The 15,638-nt window shown below is 45.9% G+C and overlaps 1 protein-coding gene across 1 annotated transcript in view; it reads left to right on the top strand.

The window, feature by feature from the left end:
- Positions 1–730: 730 nt before the first annotated feature.
- Positions 731–15,638, top strand: part of LOC142566841 (uncharacterized) — a 97,072-nt gene continuing 82,164 nt past the window's right edge. Inside the window, exon 1 of the mRNA XM_075677742.1 lies at positions 731–867. Coding sequence (XP_075533857.1) covers positions 732–867 — 136 coding nt within the window. The 5' untranslated portion in view covers position 731. The remainder of the gene's footprint in view (positions 868–15,638) is intronic.

Here is a 15,638-nt window from a genome sequence, read left to right as displayed (position 1 = left end):
GCAGAAAGACAAATTAGTGAGAGGAAGCCGGGTATTGATATCATTTAACATAGAGTGCAGTTCATCAATAAAAGCGTGGCCACAGTGAGGTGGTCGGTCCTTCTACAGGCGCATGCGTGGCGCTGCAGAGACCGAGGACACATTGCTGAATAAATATTTAGCTCTGCTCCTTTAGATCTTAGTAAATGTGCATACAGCTGTGTCCTTCATACGCCTTCGCGTACGATAATGGCGAATGACAAACCGTGACTGTCGGGCATACTCATGTACATTATATGTATCTATTCCAATGTTGTTCTTCGAGGTCACTCATAGTCATTGCTAGGTCTCCATACATTCATAGTCACGGTTTACTTCTATGCGTTCTAATCCTAGGCTGTACCGTGATGGTTAAGTATGCGGTGCGCATTTGCAGTAAATCCATGTATTAGCTTTATCACGGTGCCCCAAAGCAGAGATGCTGTTCAAATAACGACTTCATGAAAACGATTATGAAGCTTTAAAGCACAGCGGCAAGGGCAGTTGTCAATTGAGCTTGTCCGGTGTCATTCATTTGATATATTAGGTCAGCGAAGTGTACCTTCTATCACTGTCTAGGCGCTAGCAGGGGCAGCGCCATGTCAGTGTTGAAACAGCGGAACAAACTTTGCCTGCAAGCTATGTGCCTCGCAGAGTCAATGGCCCAGCCGATAAGGGCGACCAAAGGCATCGACAACATACTGAGCCAGCGGATGCAAACCTCCAGCGCCGTCACATTATTCTCCATGAAGCACGCTGCATTTCTGGCAATTTCTTGCGCACTGATCCTCGTCGATGCCGCTGGCGACAACAGCTACAATCGCTTGTTCTGGTGCAAAAAGAAACTAAGTGAGTATGCTTTAATATATGGAACACTCTTTGCTGACGCTGAAGAACTGACAGCTCAGCATATTGGCGCCTATTCATGTCGATACGTTTGATGGCGCACAAAAACCTCGACGAAGCCAAGGACTAGGCGACAGTAGCGCAAACTCTCAACAGGTACTTTTATTGAGTCAACATATTTTATACAACCTTATGTGCGTCGCCCGGTATTGAAAGTAACAACATCACAAGCTTGGAATAATCCAAACACTGAAAACTTTCACCGGCTGCCTTTCTTATCAGTCATACGCGCGACACATGCCGCAAAGATGGGCGACTTATCTTGGAGTAAAGAAAATAGATCGCATGGTGACGCAAGCATCTCCTTCTTTTTATTGTGAAGCGTGTCTACAAGCTTCTGGGTAATTTGCCGCCCGTCTCATGACAGAATCGGACTGTCCGCAAAGACCGGTATACAACCACAACCACGGCAGTGGTCAGCCAAGTGCAAGCGTGCAGAGTTGGACAGGGACAACTCATCTTTATAGAGGCTCTTCTGGACAACCACCATATCTGTACGCAACACGGGTTAAAATTGTTTCAAAGCTTTAAGCGTGGTAAATGCTGTCTATGTGCCATAGCGTGACGTGATATTTTTTAAACGGTGCTAAAGCACGTAAACGAAGGTTTTCGTGCCATCATGCTTTCTGTAACTTCCCTGGTCATTTCCTTTTACAACAGGAATTAATCTGGTACAGGCAACCTACAGGTAGATGACTTGCCTGCCTGGCTGATTCCAGACAAGCTATTTAATTTGAATTTACAATACAAGTTATAAGCTAGTTTGGATTTCATGGGTCCAACTTTTGAGCAACAGGGAGCGCGAACAAGCAAGGTACGGTGCCATTTTTTCTCACATTCGAATCGTTCGATATAAAATCCAAGAGGAGCTACGTGTCCAGGCTTAGGCAAAGACGGCTGTCCAAAACCTGTAGGATTTTTTCTTGAGCTAGCCTCACCGTGAACCTTAAGCAGGACCCTTTTACTCTGCACAAACCTTTAAAATATGAATAACTCGTTTGCAGTAGTTGTCCTTGCGGAAAAACACTAAATAGTCATTCTTAGTTGGAAACGTGTTTTCGGCTATCCCTTCCTCTTTCTGTGATACTTTTTGTTAACGCGGCAGAGGAAGATGTAGCTCAAAACGGGCGCTGTACAGAATCCTTTCGACTGTATAGTTCCTTAGCAGCACACACGATTGCGCTCGTGTCGTTTCTTCCTTCCTTTGGTCCACACGTTCTGGGAAGCTATTTGGCGCCACGAGGCAAGTCTCTGCACTTATATGTGAGGAAACTACTTGCAGCTAAAGTAGGTGTGAGAGGTATAATTACACAAAATCTTATCCTGCAACAAGAAATACTTCATTGCAGAATATGGCATCGTAAATAATGTCGCTCTACTTCGCACTGAGACCACGGCCTGCATCATTAGGCCAATTAAAAAAAGACATTCAAGAACGACTTGCGTTGCTCCAGAAGGCTGCGTGATATTGCGTAAAAAGTACACCAAGTGGGCCAGAGAAAAAATGTAGCAAGGTTGACATATGATGTCCTTGTTTAAGTCTTTTCTTCATTAATTATTTATGGCCCTCCCCTTTGAAATGGGGTTTTCACCAATAGTTACCTAGCCTGCTTGAGCTAATTAGGTATGCTATACATACTTTTCATTTTAGTATTTGTGTGTACATGTCCTTAATATTTTTTCACTTCCTGATGACTTCTCCGACTATCCTATTCCGCTACCTATGCATTTAATTGATACGGTACTATCAATTTCTTCCCTGCTTCTTTTCGATTAATACTCTAAACGTCTCTTGCTTATCTCAATTGCTGACCGGTTGATGCCTCCTGACTTGGGTCGTCGATCTCAGTGCCACCTGACGGGCAAGTTCAGGTGGGCACCACATCATCATCAGCGCCACCATGCACGTAGATCTGCTGCCACTGATTGAAAAACGCATGTCGACTATACAGGGGGTACCCAAATGACGACAGCCTGCGAAGCTATATGGAAGCGCCGAGATTCTTCAGACCTTCAATTGTTGGGAAAAGGACGCTGATAACGATTATCTTTTGTTAAAATTGAACGTAAAGTAAACACTCGAATAGTCTGACGGCTGTTCACCTTTCTGCCACTGTGAGGAAGGTGATGAGAATGACGAAAACGGCGCACTCGGTTTCAAAGAGAAGGGGGGAACCCGGCACTGAGCACGTAACGCCACCTTCTTTCGAGCAAACCTAGTTCTCCTTAGCAGATCAAGGAGTCGGTTTATCAACACTTGCGTGTGCCTTTCCATGCGATAACCAAAGCTGATATTCGCGTGCCTTCGGCTGTTTGCCTTAAAACCTTATCCGGCACCGGCAAATCATAAGACGAAGAATCTGCCACAAAGCGACAATCGAAAAACGTATCTTGGCGTAATTATCAGCACCTCACGTTCACACGCATGCGCCAGCACGAGATAGGCGACACTTTTTACAGCGAGTGTTCCTTGGTCTCTTCCTTCGACTACCGCTGCCGCCTCAACCGCCGCCGCCGTCGTCCACAACGCTGCGTCGAGGGGTGGTTCAGAGCATGTAGTACTTGCATGACAGCAATGTGGCAGATAGGAAAGTCCACGCGAGAAATTCATTTCGACTTTTCTATCGCGTGGCATGTGCACAGTGCCCTCTGCAGCCGCCTAGGTGTCGCCACAGTATCCTCTAGACTGCTCCAATTATGCGTGATCCGCCCGCAACATCATTGCAGAAGCTACAGCACTTACCGTTGTATCAACGCGCAACAGTCCAGAAGGGAGGTAGGTGGAATGGCAACGAGGAGGTAAGCAGAGGAGGTAGGAAATGGGTAAAAGTGACGTATTCACGAAACAAGTGACTAACAGCTTTGCCACTTCACGCTCGTCCCAGCTCGCATACATGGGAAGAGCGCGGGAGAGGGACAAGGCGATGCGTGAAAGCAAGGAATCGTTACTAAAAGACAGCCCAGCACCGTTGTGGGAAAACTGAATAAATTTAAAAGCCGTATATCCTACGATTACGTTCCTGCTATTTCTGAAAAATACATACTGCGTGAATGTATCAAGCGGACAAGTGACCGAGAGCGTGCAGGCGCTGAGACGCATTAAACCACCGCAACGTGTAGACGACACCACGGAAACAGCCGTCCATAAAATTAACTCTGGTGTATGTGCCGCGGTAACTTTAAGGCTAAACGCTACTCGGGGTCACTGGCTCGATCACTACAGCGGCAACTGTATTTCGACAGAGGCGAAATGCAAAGACGATCGTGTACTTAGATTTAAGTGCAGGTTGAAGTAGCCCCGGTGGGCAAAAATGAATCCGTAGTCCCCGACTACGGTGTGCCTAATAATCAATATGGTTAGGGCAGGTAAATCACCGCACTTTAACTTAAGTTAAAGGGTAGCTGGCGCACAACACCTCGGGCAAACACGTGTGAAACGTCTTCCTCTGCGTACTACGTAGAGAGAGAGAGATAAGTTTATTGTGTGGGAGACTAACCCCCTGTCTCCCCTCGTCAGACGGCGGCCAGTACTCGCCTTCTGGCGGCGTCTTCGGCCATCCGGACGGCCCAGAGCTGCCTAGAAAAACACAAGTAATGCGCAGAAGGCAACGTTTACCATCGACTCACCAATCTCGAATTGCGATAAAAACTGGAGAATTTTAGCATTTGCTGTGCACCCCTCCTACTATCCTCAATCAACACAAATAGTACATAAAGGTTCGCTTACATCGATTTCCACAGTCTGTGGGATCCACATATTTTTTTCTAATTACTGTACGCGTTGCAGAGCTAGAGCCGGCTTGAGTGCCAAACTCGTTTTGAAAGGAGCATTCGTTTTCTCATTTGAGTCTTCGATCACTGTCGTCATGTGCATATTTTGCAAGTGTTCGCACAGGTGAGTCAAGGGTTCTCGCCGGCAGAGCTATGGACCATCTAGCTAAATGACATAGGATGTATGCTGGCGAAGCAAGGATAGTACCGTCGCAAGTGCCTGGAACCAGCATCATTTTCCTTGTCGTCGAAGCAGATGGGACAAATGCATTGAGACTAACGACAGCACGACGGGAAAATTGTCAACTTACTGCATATTACCCACGAACCAATTCATATCTTAAGCGCGTAGCAAGAGCAGCATGCAGTGTTGTAATATACTAAGCCTTCATGCAATAACTTAGAGGGAAGGGTGAAGCAATGATCACAATAACGACGTACTAGGATATTACACGAAAAAGGCTGATAATTTTACGAGCACTACAAATTATAGAATACAATCACTTATTAACTAAACAAGCGCAGTGTAAGAGAACATAGCAAAGAGCGTGACGCCATGTAGACACCCTTCGCAAGCGAACTTTTCGTTTTGACTGCGCCATGGCTGCTAAACTCAGCACTTATCTCCTACGGTTTTATTCGCTGTTCTATTGCGACAGCAATCTTAAGGGCATCCCTCGTGAATTCGTCATCGTCATCATCGTCATCATCAAAATCATCATCATCAGCCTGGTTACGCCCACTGCAGGGCAAAGACCTCTCCCATATTTCTCCAACTACCCCGGTCATGTACTAATTGTGGCCACGTTGTCCCTTCAAACTTCTTAATCTCATCCGCCCACCTAACTTTCTGCCACCCCCTGCTACGCTTCCCTTCCCTTGGAATTCTGTAACCCTTAATGACCATCGGTTATCTTCCCTCCTCATTACGTGTCCTGCCCATGCCCCCCCCCCCCCATTTCTTTTTCTTGATTTCAACTAAGATGTCATTAACTCGAGTTTGTTCCCTCCCCCCAATCTGCTCTTTTCTTATCCCTTAACGTTACATCTATCATTCTTCTTTCCATAGCTCGTTGCGTCGTGCTCAATTTAAGTAGAACCCCTTTCGTAAGCCTCCAGGTCGTGAATTGCCGCCTCCATTTTCGCTGTGATGTTCCCTAACAAGACCAAGTGGGATTACATTCTGTTGCAGGTCGCAATGTCCTATGCTGTAGGCACGCGGCCAACGGTGACATGAATTAGCCCCTAAAGATGGCACATTGATGCGAGCCGTGTTCACGCTAGCCCAGTGTTCCGTGCAAATGTAGAATGGGAGGAAGGGAGGAAGGTAGGCAGCGCATCTAATGTGCTGCGGCGTGAGCCCTATCTCAAACGTAATCTACGGCGGCTATATTTGTCAGTCGAGCCGAGGTGGCTTACGGCTTCGTGCCCGCTGAGTTCTCGCGGGTTGGAGGTCGCGTAATCTCAAGTTTCGGAGACGCGTTGAATATAGAAGCAGCACGAAGTTTTCGCTCGCCTCTGCTGCCGCTGTTCATAACACTAGCGTTGAGACAGCCAGTGTCCTCGGTCATCGTGTGGGATCTATTGATGTTTACCTGTGCGCAAGTGACACTATGCTCGGTAATTTAATTATAAATAATTCACGAAAATTCCCCACAATATATGTGAGCGATAAAACTACAGCGTTCACGTCTTATAGTTGTTTAATAATTTGCTATCACAGTCAATGCTACGACTTTCACGCGAAATTTCAACCTTTCTTTTATCTCTTGAATAAGCATGTCACTTGTCAGTCATTGCATCATTTAATGCTTATTCGCGTTGCCTTTTTGTCAGTTTTTCGCTGTGTTAAACATTGCTGAACCCACTTGGTGAACCGTCTGTTTCGGTGCCTAGAGAAGAAGTGGTTTTTTATGAAGAAGGGAAGGTTGACGCTATCTTCTGCAGCTCTTGAGGGGGCACGGCTCAGCGCCAAATTACCTTCAGCGTGAGGTGCGCAGAAAGGCAGTCCGCATCAAGGAATCAGCCCAATCGCCTTAACTGCTTGCCTTCGTAGAATCGGCCTCGAACGTGTCGCTTGCCTAGCGCTTCGCTACTTGAGCTACCTGACGCACCGCTGCGCTAAGTAACGATAGAATAGATCACCAGTTTTCTTTTAATGCGAAGCATTCTTTGCCTCATTCTTGCCACATTGCGGCACGTAACTTTCTGTCTCGACCCCCTTTACGAGAAATAAGATATGCGACCCACATGCAAATCAAACCTCTGCTGTCAAGCCCCGAATTTTGGTGCCCTAACCACGAGGACGTAACCGTTATTTTATTACCGGTTTCTTAATACCCTCCAAAAACAGTGAGGCACAGCTAATACCTTATAATACAAACAGAAAACGGAGAAAACACATTCACGCGCCAATGGTTCATTTATCATTTGAAAAAATGCCTTCAAGTCTATTTGGTGCATGCCCCTTGACAGCCAGCCAGAAGCAACTTATTCGTTTTAACGTTCGAATGTACCGAGCAATTCTCTCGCGAAACAGCAGACTTGCTGGACGCCTGTCGGGGTCACAGTAATATCCCGCTTTTCAAGCCTGCCATAAACAGTTGCAGCCCATCCTCGTTTTCGACTGCTACAAACCTGATTCCTAGTGAATGTGCCGGCACTTCCTTCTTTGGAGTTCTTCTGCCGAACCCCTCGGATGTCAATTGCTTCCCAAAAGTGCAACAAAACATGATCTGTTGTCTCCAGTTTTCTGAAAATAAAGCAATCGGCACCCGATGGTAAAAACGTGGCTTTTCCATAACTGTCCGTAGTGACAATGTAATGGGCCGGAAAGCAATTTAGTGAAGAATCTTTTTCGGTAGACAAAATTTGCATCTTCATAAATCATTTAAGCTCATTTCCTCTTTCACTTCCACTGTTTATCGATCTTTACATAAAAACCGGGAAAAATCATGTCACACATTCGTTTGGTTGAAAAACGATACTCGTTTGAAAATCTGGCAAAGAAAAATCGGGTGCTGTCAAAGACTTTATTTTTTATATCCTCGTGTAGCTCCGGGCATGCCTGTTGTGCTAATAATGAGGCCAGGCAACATGCGACAAAGCTTTAGCTGGCACATTGCGTGTAGGAAAGGGTCCGGCACATGACGAAAGAAAAGGAAACGACTAAGAAGTTGTGGCACGAAAAGATGCAAGAGGCCAAGCCCTCAATTTTTCGATTGCTTGAACTGATCGGCCCTACAACATCTTTTCCAAGTGGAACTCCACAAAAAAGCCGTGCAATCTTTGTGGAGCTTTCCACTTCAACTCTGAAGAACACAGCATTGCTCCTATACCACGATTTATTAATGAGAAATATGTTCCATACGCTGCTGTAGCAAACATTTAGAGACAACTGCCACTCTATCGCATAGCTTTCTCTCGTATTTATTTTTCTTGTTGAGTAACGCGACAGAACGTTCATTGTTAATGGGGGTCCTCGACGTCTAGGTAATAATTAACCGAGTAGCATAGTTCTGCTACTCCACCACTACCCTCTCTGGAATGAAGAATCCTACATTAGCATGTTCAAGTATGATAAAAAAGCCCATCATGCAGTACACAATAAAAGGCCTTCTCCAGATCAAGTTGGAGAATCACGATGGTCGACTGATAAGATTCACAGCAATGCAGAACGCGGTACATTTGGGATTAGTGTTGGTTACATTGGATCGCCCCTCTATTCCACAAGTTTAATGCTCAACAACTATGTTCTTGACCACGAAGTCCAATCTGCGTAACAGGACTTGCATTAGTATCATATAATTGGCGTATTCAGCGAAATGCACTTGTTTGACTTACGCGCTTTTAGCTTTATTTATTCCTCGTCATTTGGAATTAGGATAAAGTGCGTGCCTGCAAATGATAGCGGCAGCGTTTTGGCCTAGTAAGCTTCCTAGAAAACTGCTGGTAAGACTGCCGAAAGTTTTTTATGAAAACCTTATACCTCGTACCGAAATCAGGCAGTCCGCGACTGGCGAAATGCGCGAGGGGACAATGTTTACTGCGCTTTTCATTTCAAACACCGTTGTAAGTGCTTCTAAACGCTCTTTTTTTCTGGGATTATTTGTGACATGCCTCCTAGAAAGGGCGTCTTTAAATTTGTTTGCGTCACCTGGCGTGGCGGCAAAGAGACCTTTGAAGTGGCCAGAGAAGGCGCCTGCGATAGCGTTGGTTTGATTTCGTTCGATGTATTCTCCTGCGTCACTTCTATATGATTTCTGCATACGCGCATTTTCCCGTCTCCGAGCGTCCGTTTTGTGGGCGTCTCCCTCATCGCCCATGCCTCTGCTCTTGCTTGCTTAAGTGATCTGTGGTAGCTTTTCTTTTCAAATATTTCGGTCTGTTGTTTTACGCTTTTCAGGACCTCCTGAAACGCACCTACTTATTACTTTCGAAAAATATCATTTTATTATAGGTTTCTTTGAACTCGGTTTCTTTATTTCTCCTTGACGATTCACAACACGATCTCCAAATGGCTTTCATTTTCACACAGTGCTTTAAAAGCTCCCGTTCCTCCCCAATATAACAGGCATCACTTAGTTTGATATCGTTAGTTTTCTATAACGCAATTATCAAAATCGCGGTCACCCAATATTTTTTTGCGTTTAACTTCTATAATTCCAAAGTAAATGCAATTTTTTTCATGATAACCTTCATCCTAAATTAGGTAGGTTTCATCTTAAAGTAAATAGGACCGCAGCGTGGTGCTTACTCAGAACGTCGAGCCCACCGCTAGACGCCTCTGGAGCCATCCGTAGGTTCCGGCGTCGCTTTTATGCAACTCCGGTTGCTTCGCGGCCGTGCTTTCCGCAAGGACATTGGGCCGCGTCCAGAGGCTCGAACATCGTACCAGCGTTGCCATCTTTGGTGGCCCGTCTGCCTTGCTGTCGTCATCGGTCTCCACCACACACTTTGAGAGCATTCGAATGACCACCTAGACCACGTCGGCCACGTGTAGTGCTCCTTCAGCGGGCCGGCCGGACTTGTCGTGATAATTGGCAATTCAACTTGGTAATTTTGTACCTCTTTCGCAACGCCCTTAGCCGTTGTCTCCTTTGTGGCTCCTCCTGTAACTCTGAAGCACAGCTCTGCCCTCCTCACCATGGCCTCCTCATCAGAAACGTTGCTTGTCATTGGACTCGTCGCCTGAGTCTAACTGAAGTCTTCACGGCGAAACATCGCTAAAAAAATATGAACGGGAAAAGTCCATAATGGGAGAGCTGACTGCCAACACAAGGACTTATCGTGCGCGACCAAACATATAACTTGAAAAGTGGGAAAGGGGGAAGGGAAGGAGCGAGTGTCGTCGAAAACCTATTACCGTGCATGCGTAGAGAAGATAAAATTTTAAGTATCATGTTTTACGTGCCGAAACCACTTTCTAATTATGAGGTACGTAGTAGTGGGGCACTCCGGAAATGTGGACCACCTGGGGTTCTTTACCGTGCACCTAAATCTAAGTACTTAGGTGTTTTCGCATTTCGCCCTCAACAAAATGCGGCCGACGTGGCCGGGATTCGATCCCGCGAGCCGTCGAGAAGATAAAACGTGTTCGAGAGTGAAAATTCAGCGGCGGTCACGATACTCTGTAATGTAATGTAATGTAATGCAAATTAAGAGCTCAGATGTTTAGGTGTCTTGAATTCGTGATATATCATGGCAATGAACTTCATTGTGAATAACACAGACCTCTCGGCGGCGGCGCTAAGCCTCTGCTCGCGAAACAAATTGAGCCGCAGGGGCAGACGAACCATTTCCAATGACTGCGTGGCTCATTGTTGAGGAAGATAGCGGGGACATGGGAACGCGTGGCTCGCGCGGAGTTCCTTCCCTAGCAGTCGCAGTGCAGGCGAAGTAGTGCATGCGCACTGCGAACGCGCTCGCCGCATGCCTGATTGCTACCGTGGGGTACGTCTCGGGCGGCAGTCCACTTTCCTCCTCACCCTCTCGTCATTGCTCTCCTCCTGCGCTTTCCTCCTCGCGCTCGCCTCACTATCACCTTCTTTCTATCCACGCTGTGCTGCGTGTTCTCTCTCTCATCCTTCGCTATGGTCGTTCGCTCGGTTACGCCGAGGGACGTCCAAGCTCGACGCAGGAACAGGTGCCTCAGGGCTGCAACGACTAATTAGCACAGGGTGCTAATTAGTCGTTGTCTATCGTAGTGATAGCTAGCGCTTTCAGGCGCATTATTAGACTGCACTACCTCTGGGGCTGGCCCACGTTTCCCAGCACTTTCTTCGTAACAGCTTACGCTACGCAGAAACTGTGCGACGTTGTGCAGACTTCAATCACCCAAGGTAATCAAGTTTAGGATTTGTTCTCCAAAGTAAAAATGTCATCGTCCATTTGCCATAGCCCCATGAAATAGCCATATGTACGTGCGTTTACATATACGTGTGTCCATATACATGGACACACGTATTACGTCCATTACATATACGTGTGTTTATACATACGTGTGTCCCAGCAAAGTTTGGTCAAGCTGTTAAAAAAGCAAATAAAAAAATATTACGGCCCATGATGCAATTGTCAAGCCCAAACCCCATGAAAGCGATTTTGTGTGACGGCCGCGAGGGACGGCTTCGAACGACGAAAAGGGTCATCGGGCGAACACATCAATCGTTCTTGTCGCTCGCTCAAGGTGTATGCGAACTGGTAGCGAAGCTTCTACTGGAGCCAACATGTCAAGGAAATGGCGGCTTGTTGCAACCGACGCCATATGCGTATCGGGGGACTACTAAATGTAAGCAAAAAAATAAAAATAAAGAATGACGTCATGACCACACATGACAGTAACGTCAAAATCTTAGGCTGCTTGGCGCGAATGTTTGAATTTCTTTAGCGTCCGACAATTTGACCGCTACGGCAGCAATTATTTTTCTTTTGAGGGTGAGGCGAGCTTGCGACTCGCCTCACCTGAAGCACCAGGGTTTCGTTAAACAGCAGAAGTGGCGTATGTCTCAATGTGAACCTAATTGGGCTGTTATTGACGGCAACTGCTCCATTAGGTTCCCCAGGAAGGTGAGCAAATACGATGGAAATAAATGACAATGCCACAAAGGTTTCAAAAGTGGCTTCACTTCTAATCGTCCAGAATAATGCAACTAATAGAATTTACCAAACAAAACCATTGTTTCAATAATTGGAAAGTACTATGGCCAGCACGCAGTCGTAAGGTATAGCGATATATTCGAAACCTTTCTATAGAATCATTCGCAATTAAGTGCGACACTAAGTATCCATATCCAACAGTTATCAGGCAAGACAACATTGCCCCACATTATCATTTACAAAACATTCGACTTACTAATTTTGCTGCCCGTCGGACACCGACAGCCTGTGTTACGGAGAGCGAACGAAGATAGTGCTACGTTTCTTCGCGGAGCGTTCAGAATTTATCGTCACGACGAGACACAGCGCGTCGGATGTCCCAGCGTGAACTTGCATGATAACAAAATGTGTGCACTCACACCTCTCGCCAATGAATGCGGTGCACTAGCTAACGCAAAATTTGAAGTGAAGCGCACTCCACACTTCGAACAAACATGCGACAAAATAAGAAAAAAGCTCGATCCACAAAGCCGCGTTCAAGTGGGCAACACGTTTTCACACGAATTAATAGTTGGCTTGCAGCCTCAACAGGTCTTGCGCCAGAATCACTGGTTGGTAGGGGTCACCAAGAACGAACTAATAAACTGTGAAATAGAAAAAAGATATCCATTGGTTATTTTAGTACAACAAAATAGTTCCAACGAGTATGACACAATTCTGATTAAAATTTCCCAAAAAATTTTTTTCTCAATTCCAGTGTTTCGTATTTTGTTATAGCGCAAGCTTGACACCGACAAAAGAAGGCACATCTGACACGCACAGCGCTAGTTTCAACAACAGATTTATTTCTCGTTCTCATCGCTATATATACACCCTCGACCCGTCATACAGCACGTGTAACATTTTTGGAAAAATAAAGAAAAAACATAAACTGGGAACCACACGTAGGCAGTGACTTGACTCATATATTCACAGACATGCACACGTTCAACGCGAACAAAGATAATTCAGCTCTTTTGAAGATAATGAAATGGAAGGTTTACTGACGCATGCGTCGCAGAATGTTGATATGTGTCTGGCTTCTATTATCAAGCGCGTCGTTTCACACCTGCTTCTACTCATGATGACTGTTTCTTTAAATCTTGCTTTGCACTTGCATCTCTGGCAATGGATGGCAAGAAAGCCGTCAGCGGCCACGTTGTTAACTTTGTTACTGTGTTCTCGTAGCCTGTCGTTTATACATCTGCCTTTTTGACCGATGTAGGATTGTCCACACCCTAGAGGAATACGGTATCCCACACCAGCGATGCAATCAACCAATTTGTTTTGATGTTTTTTTTTTCGCATGCGCTACGTGGGATTCTCTCTGGCCTTGTGTTTTTACAGAGGCTGACCAATTTATTAGGTGCCGAAAACACAACGTTGATGCCGCTTTTCCAGCAATCTTCTTTATTCTACGGGGGAACACGTGTATTTAGGGGATCACGGCAACAGTTCTTTTGTTCATGTCAGTGCTCGACACGTGCAACTGCTCCGAACTGCTTTGCTGCGCCTTCTTAAGCAGTCCTTCTGCGACTGACACAAGCACGGGGCTCGGGTAACCAGCGCAGCTTAAACGCGAGGCTTGCCGTTCGAAGCTATCGTGCATTAGGTGGTGGCATGATTTTTTCAGTGCTTCGCTGAAACACATCTTCACGATTCCCCTCTTCACAAGCTTTGTATGCGCGGAATGAAATGGTAAAAGTGGCTTACTTGCCCTAGGTTCGTAACACCAGCAGGTTTCGTTATCGGTAAGCACAAACTTGATGTCAAGGAATCTAATCCTCCCGTCACATGGCATTTCAAAGGTCACTTCTAGTGGATTTAGACAGTCACGAATAGTGGTAAAAACAGGAGCACATTCTTTAGTAAAACAAGCCGATGAACAGTCAATTAGAACTAAAAAGTCGTCAACATATCTAAAAACTTTTACAACCTTAGATTCGTGAAGGCGCTGTGACAGGTCTCTGTCAAGTTTGGCTAAAAGCAGATTACTTAGCACTGGTGCTAGGCAAGAACCTATACACACTCGTTGTTTCTGCCGATGCAGGGTACCTTTGATCTCGATAAACGTAGATGACAAATAAAACCTAAGTAATTCTAAAAAATTTTCAATCGATGTACCTGCTTCCGTGCTAAACCTAACGGCACCATATTTATCTATGCAACTGTAAATAAAGGTTAATAATTCTTATTGGGGCAGAGAATAATAAAGGTCTTTAACGTCGGCAGAGAAGGCCTTTAAACGTTGATTTTCATGAGCTCTTACAAAATTTAAAACCTCCTCACAACTTTTTGGCAGGAAAGGGTCACTGATGTCTAGCAAGTTTAGTTTTTCTTGAAGGTACATGGCCACATATTTCTGCCACGTGTCCCTCTCATAAACTATCACCCTGAACGGTACACCTTCTTTGTGAGTCTTAGCGCTGAAAAATACTTCCAGACAATCCTGCTTGCTTTTTTTTTATGCTGTTCATCACACCTTGCAGATTCATCTTTTGACACAATTGTTGTGCTTTTGCTCTGACCTTATTGCAAGAGACGTCATTTATTTCATTAAAAACTGCCGAAATAGCGTTTATAGTTTTCTCATTGAATTCTTCATGCGAAAAAACTGCGAAGCCGCCTTCTTTATCAGCTGGCAGCTCACACAGATCATGCTGTAACAAGTATGATTCGACGTGTTTTACAGGTAATTTCTGACGTAGAGGCTTACAGCTTTTTAAGGCGTCGACACCTTCGGAGTTGATCCTCGTGGCCTCGTCCTCTGGAGCACGTCGGGAGACCTGACGCACAATAGATAAAAGGTCAGGCTTTTTCTCCGGGGGTTGCAGCGCAAACTTTGGTCCGAGCCCCAAGACATCACGTACAGGTTCAGGGAGGCAGAGTCCTTCCGGTATATGTAAGTTGCAGGTCGCATTCACGCGCTCTTTGCTCACCCAGTCACGTAGATGCCTCAGCTGAAGATTCCAGTGGAACTCCGTCATTTGGTCTGCCAGCCGTATATGCTTTCGGACTTGCACTTCCGCTGTGTCTGGTTCATAGGTGCTGCGCAGCTGCGTCCCCAGAAAGGCTCTGAAAAGTCTAGCCTGTCGGAGCCATTCTGAGCGCTGGATTTTTAGGATCCTTGTCCTGTGTCCATTCGACGGAGTACATCCTCCAAAGAACGCTCGTCCGTCCTCTGGCAGAAATTTGTTCCTTATGCAGAAACTAAGTGACCTTGCTCTGCACAAGGCGTTGGCGATGAGGGTGACTATACCGCAAGGATCCCGGAGTACGTGAACAAAAGAGCCTGTTGAACGAGAAAGGAAGTCGATAAGGATAGTAATAGGGGCTTGTTGGTACGGCATATCTTATTTTGTTATAGCGCAAGCTTGACACGGACAACAGAAGGCACATCTGACACACACAGCGCTACTTTCAACAACAGATTTTTTTGAAATAAATCCGTTGTTTAAAGTAGCGCTGGGTGTGTCAGATGTGGCTTCTGTTGTCCCTGTCAAGCTTGCGCTATAACAAAATAAGATATGCCGTACCAACAAGCCCCTATTGCTATCCTCATCGACTCCAGTGTTTCAGTCACAAAGGCCGAGTGGGCAACATGAGTTGTGTTGGAACTGTTGTAAAACGGTGCCGACAGCCACACTAGAAGCATCGGTGATAATATGCATTGGTGCAAGATGTAGGGGCTGCACCAACAGGGTGTAAGCTGCCAACGCGTCTTGACAGCTTGGAAGGACGCTTTGGCGTCGCACGTCCAGGACAGGGGAGAGGACTCTTATGATCGACCTGCAGGTGTGAGAAGCATT

This window comes from Dermacentor variabilis, unplaced genomic scaffold (genome assembly GCF_050947875.1).
Source record: "Dermacentor variabilis isolate Ectoservices unplaced genomic scaffold, ASM5094787v1 scaffold_13, whole genome shotgun sequence".
In the NCBI taxonomy this organism is placed as follows: domain Eukaryota; kingdom Metazoa; phylum Arthropoda; class Arachnida; order Ixodida; family Ixodidae; genus Dermacentor; species Dermacentor variabilis.
The sequence above is the reverse complement of the archived record's forward strand: the minus strand, read 5'-3'. Positions and strand labels throughout refer to the sequence as shown.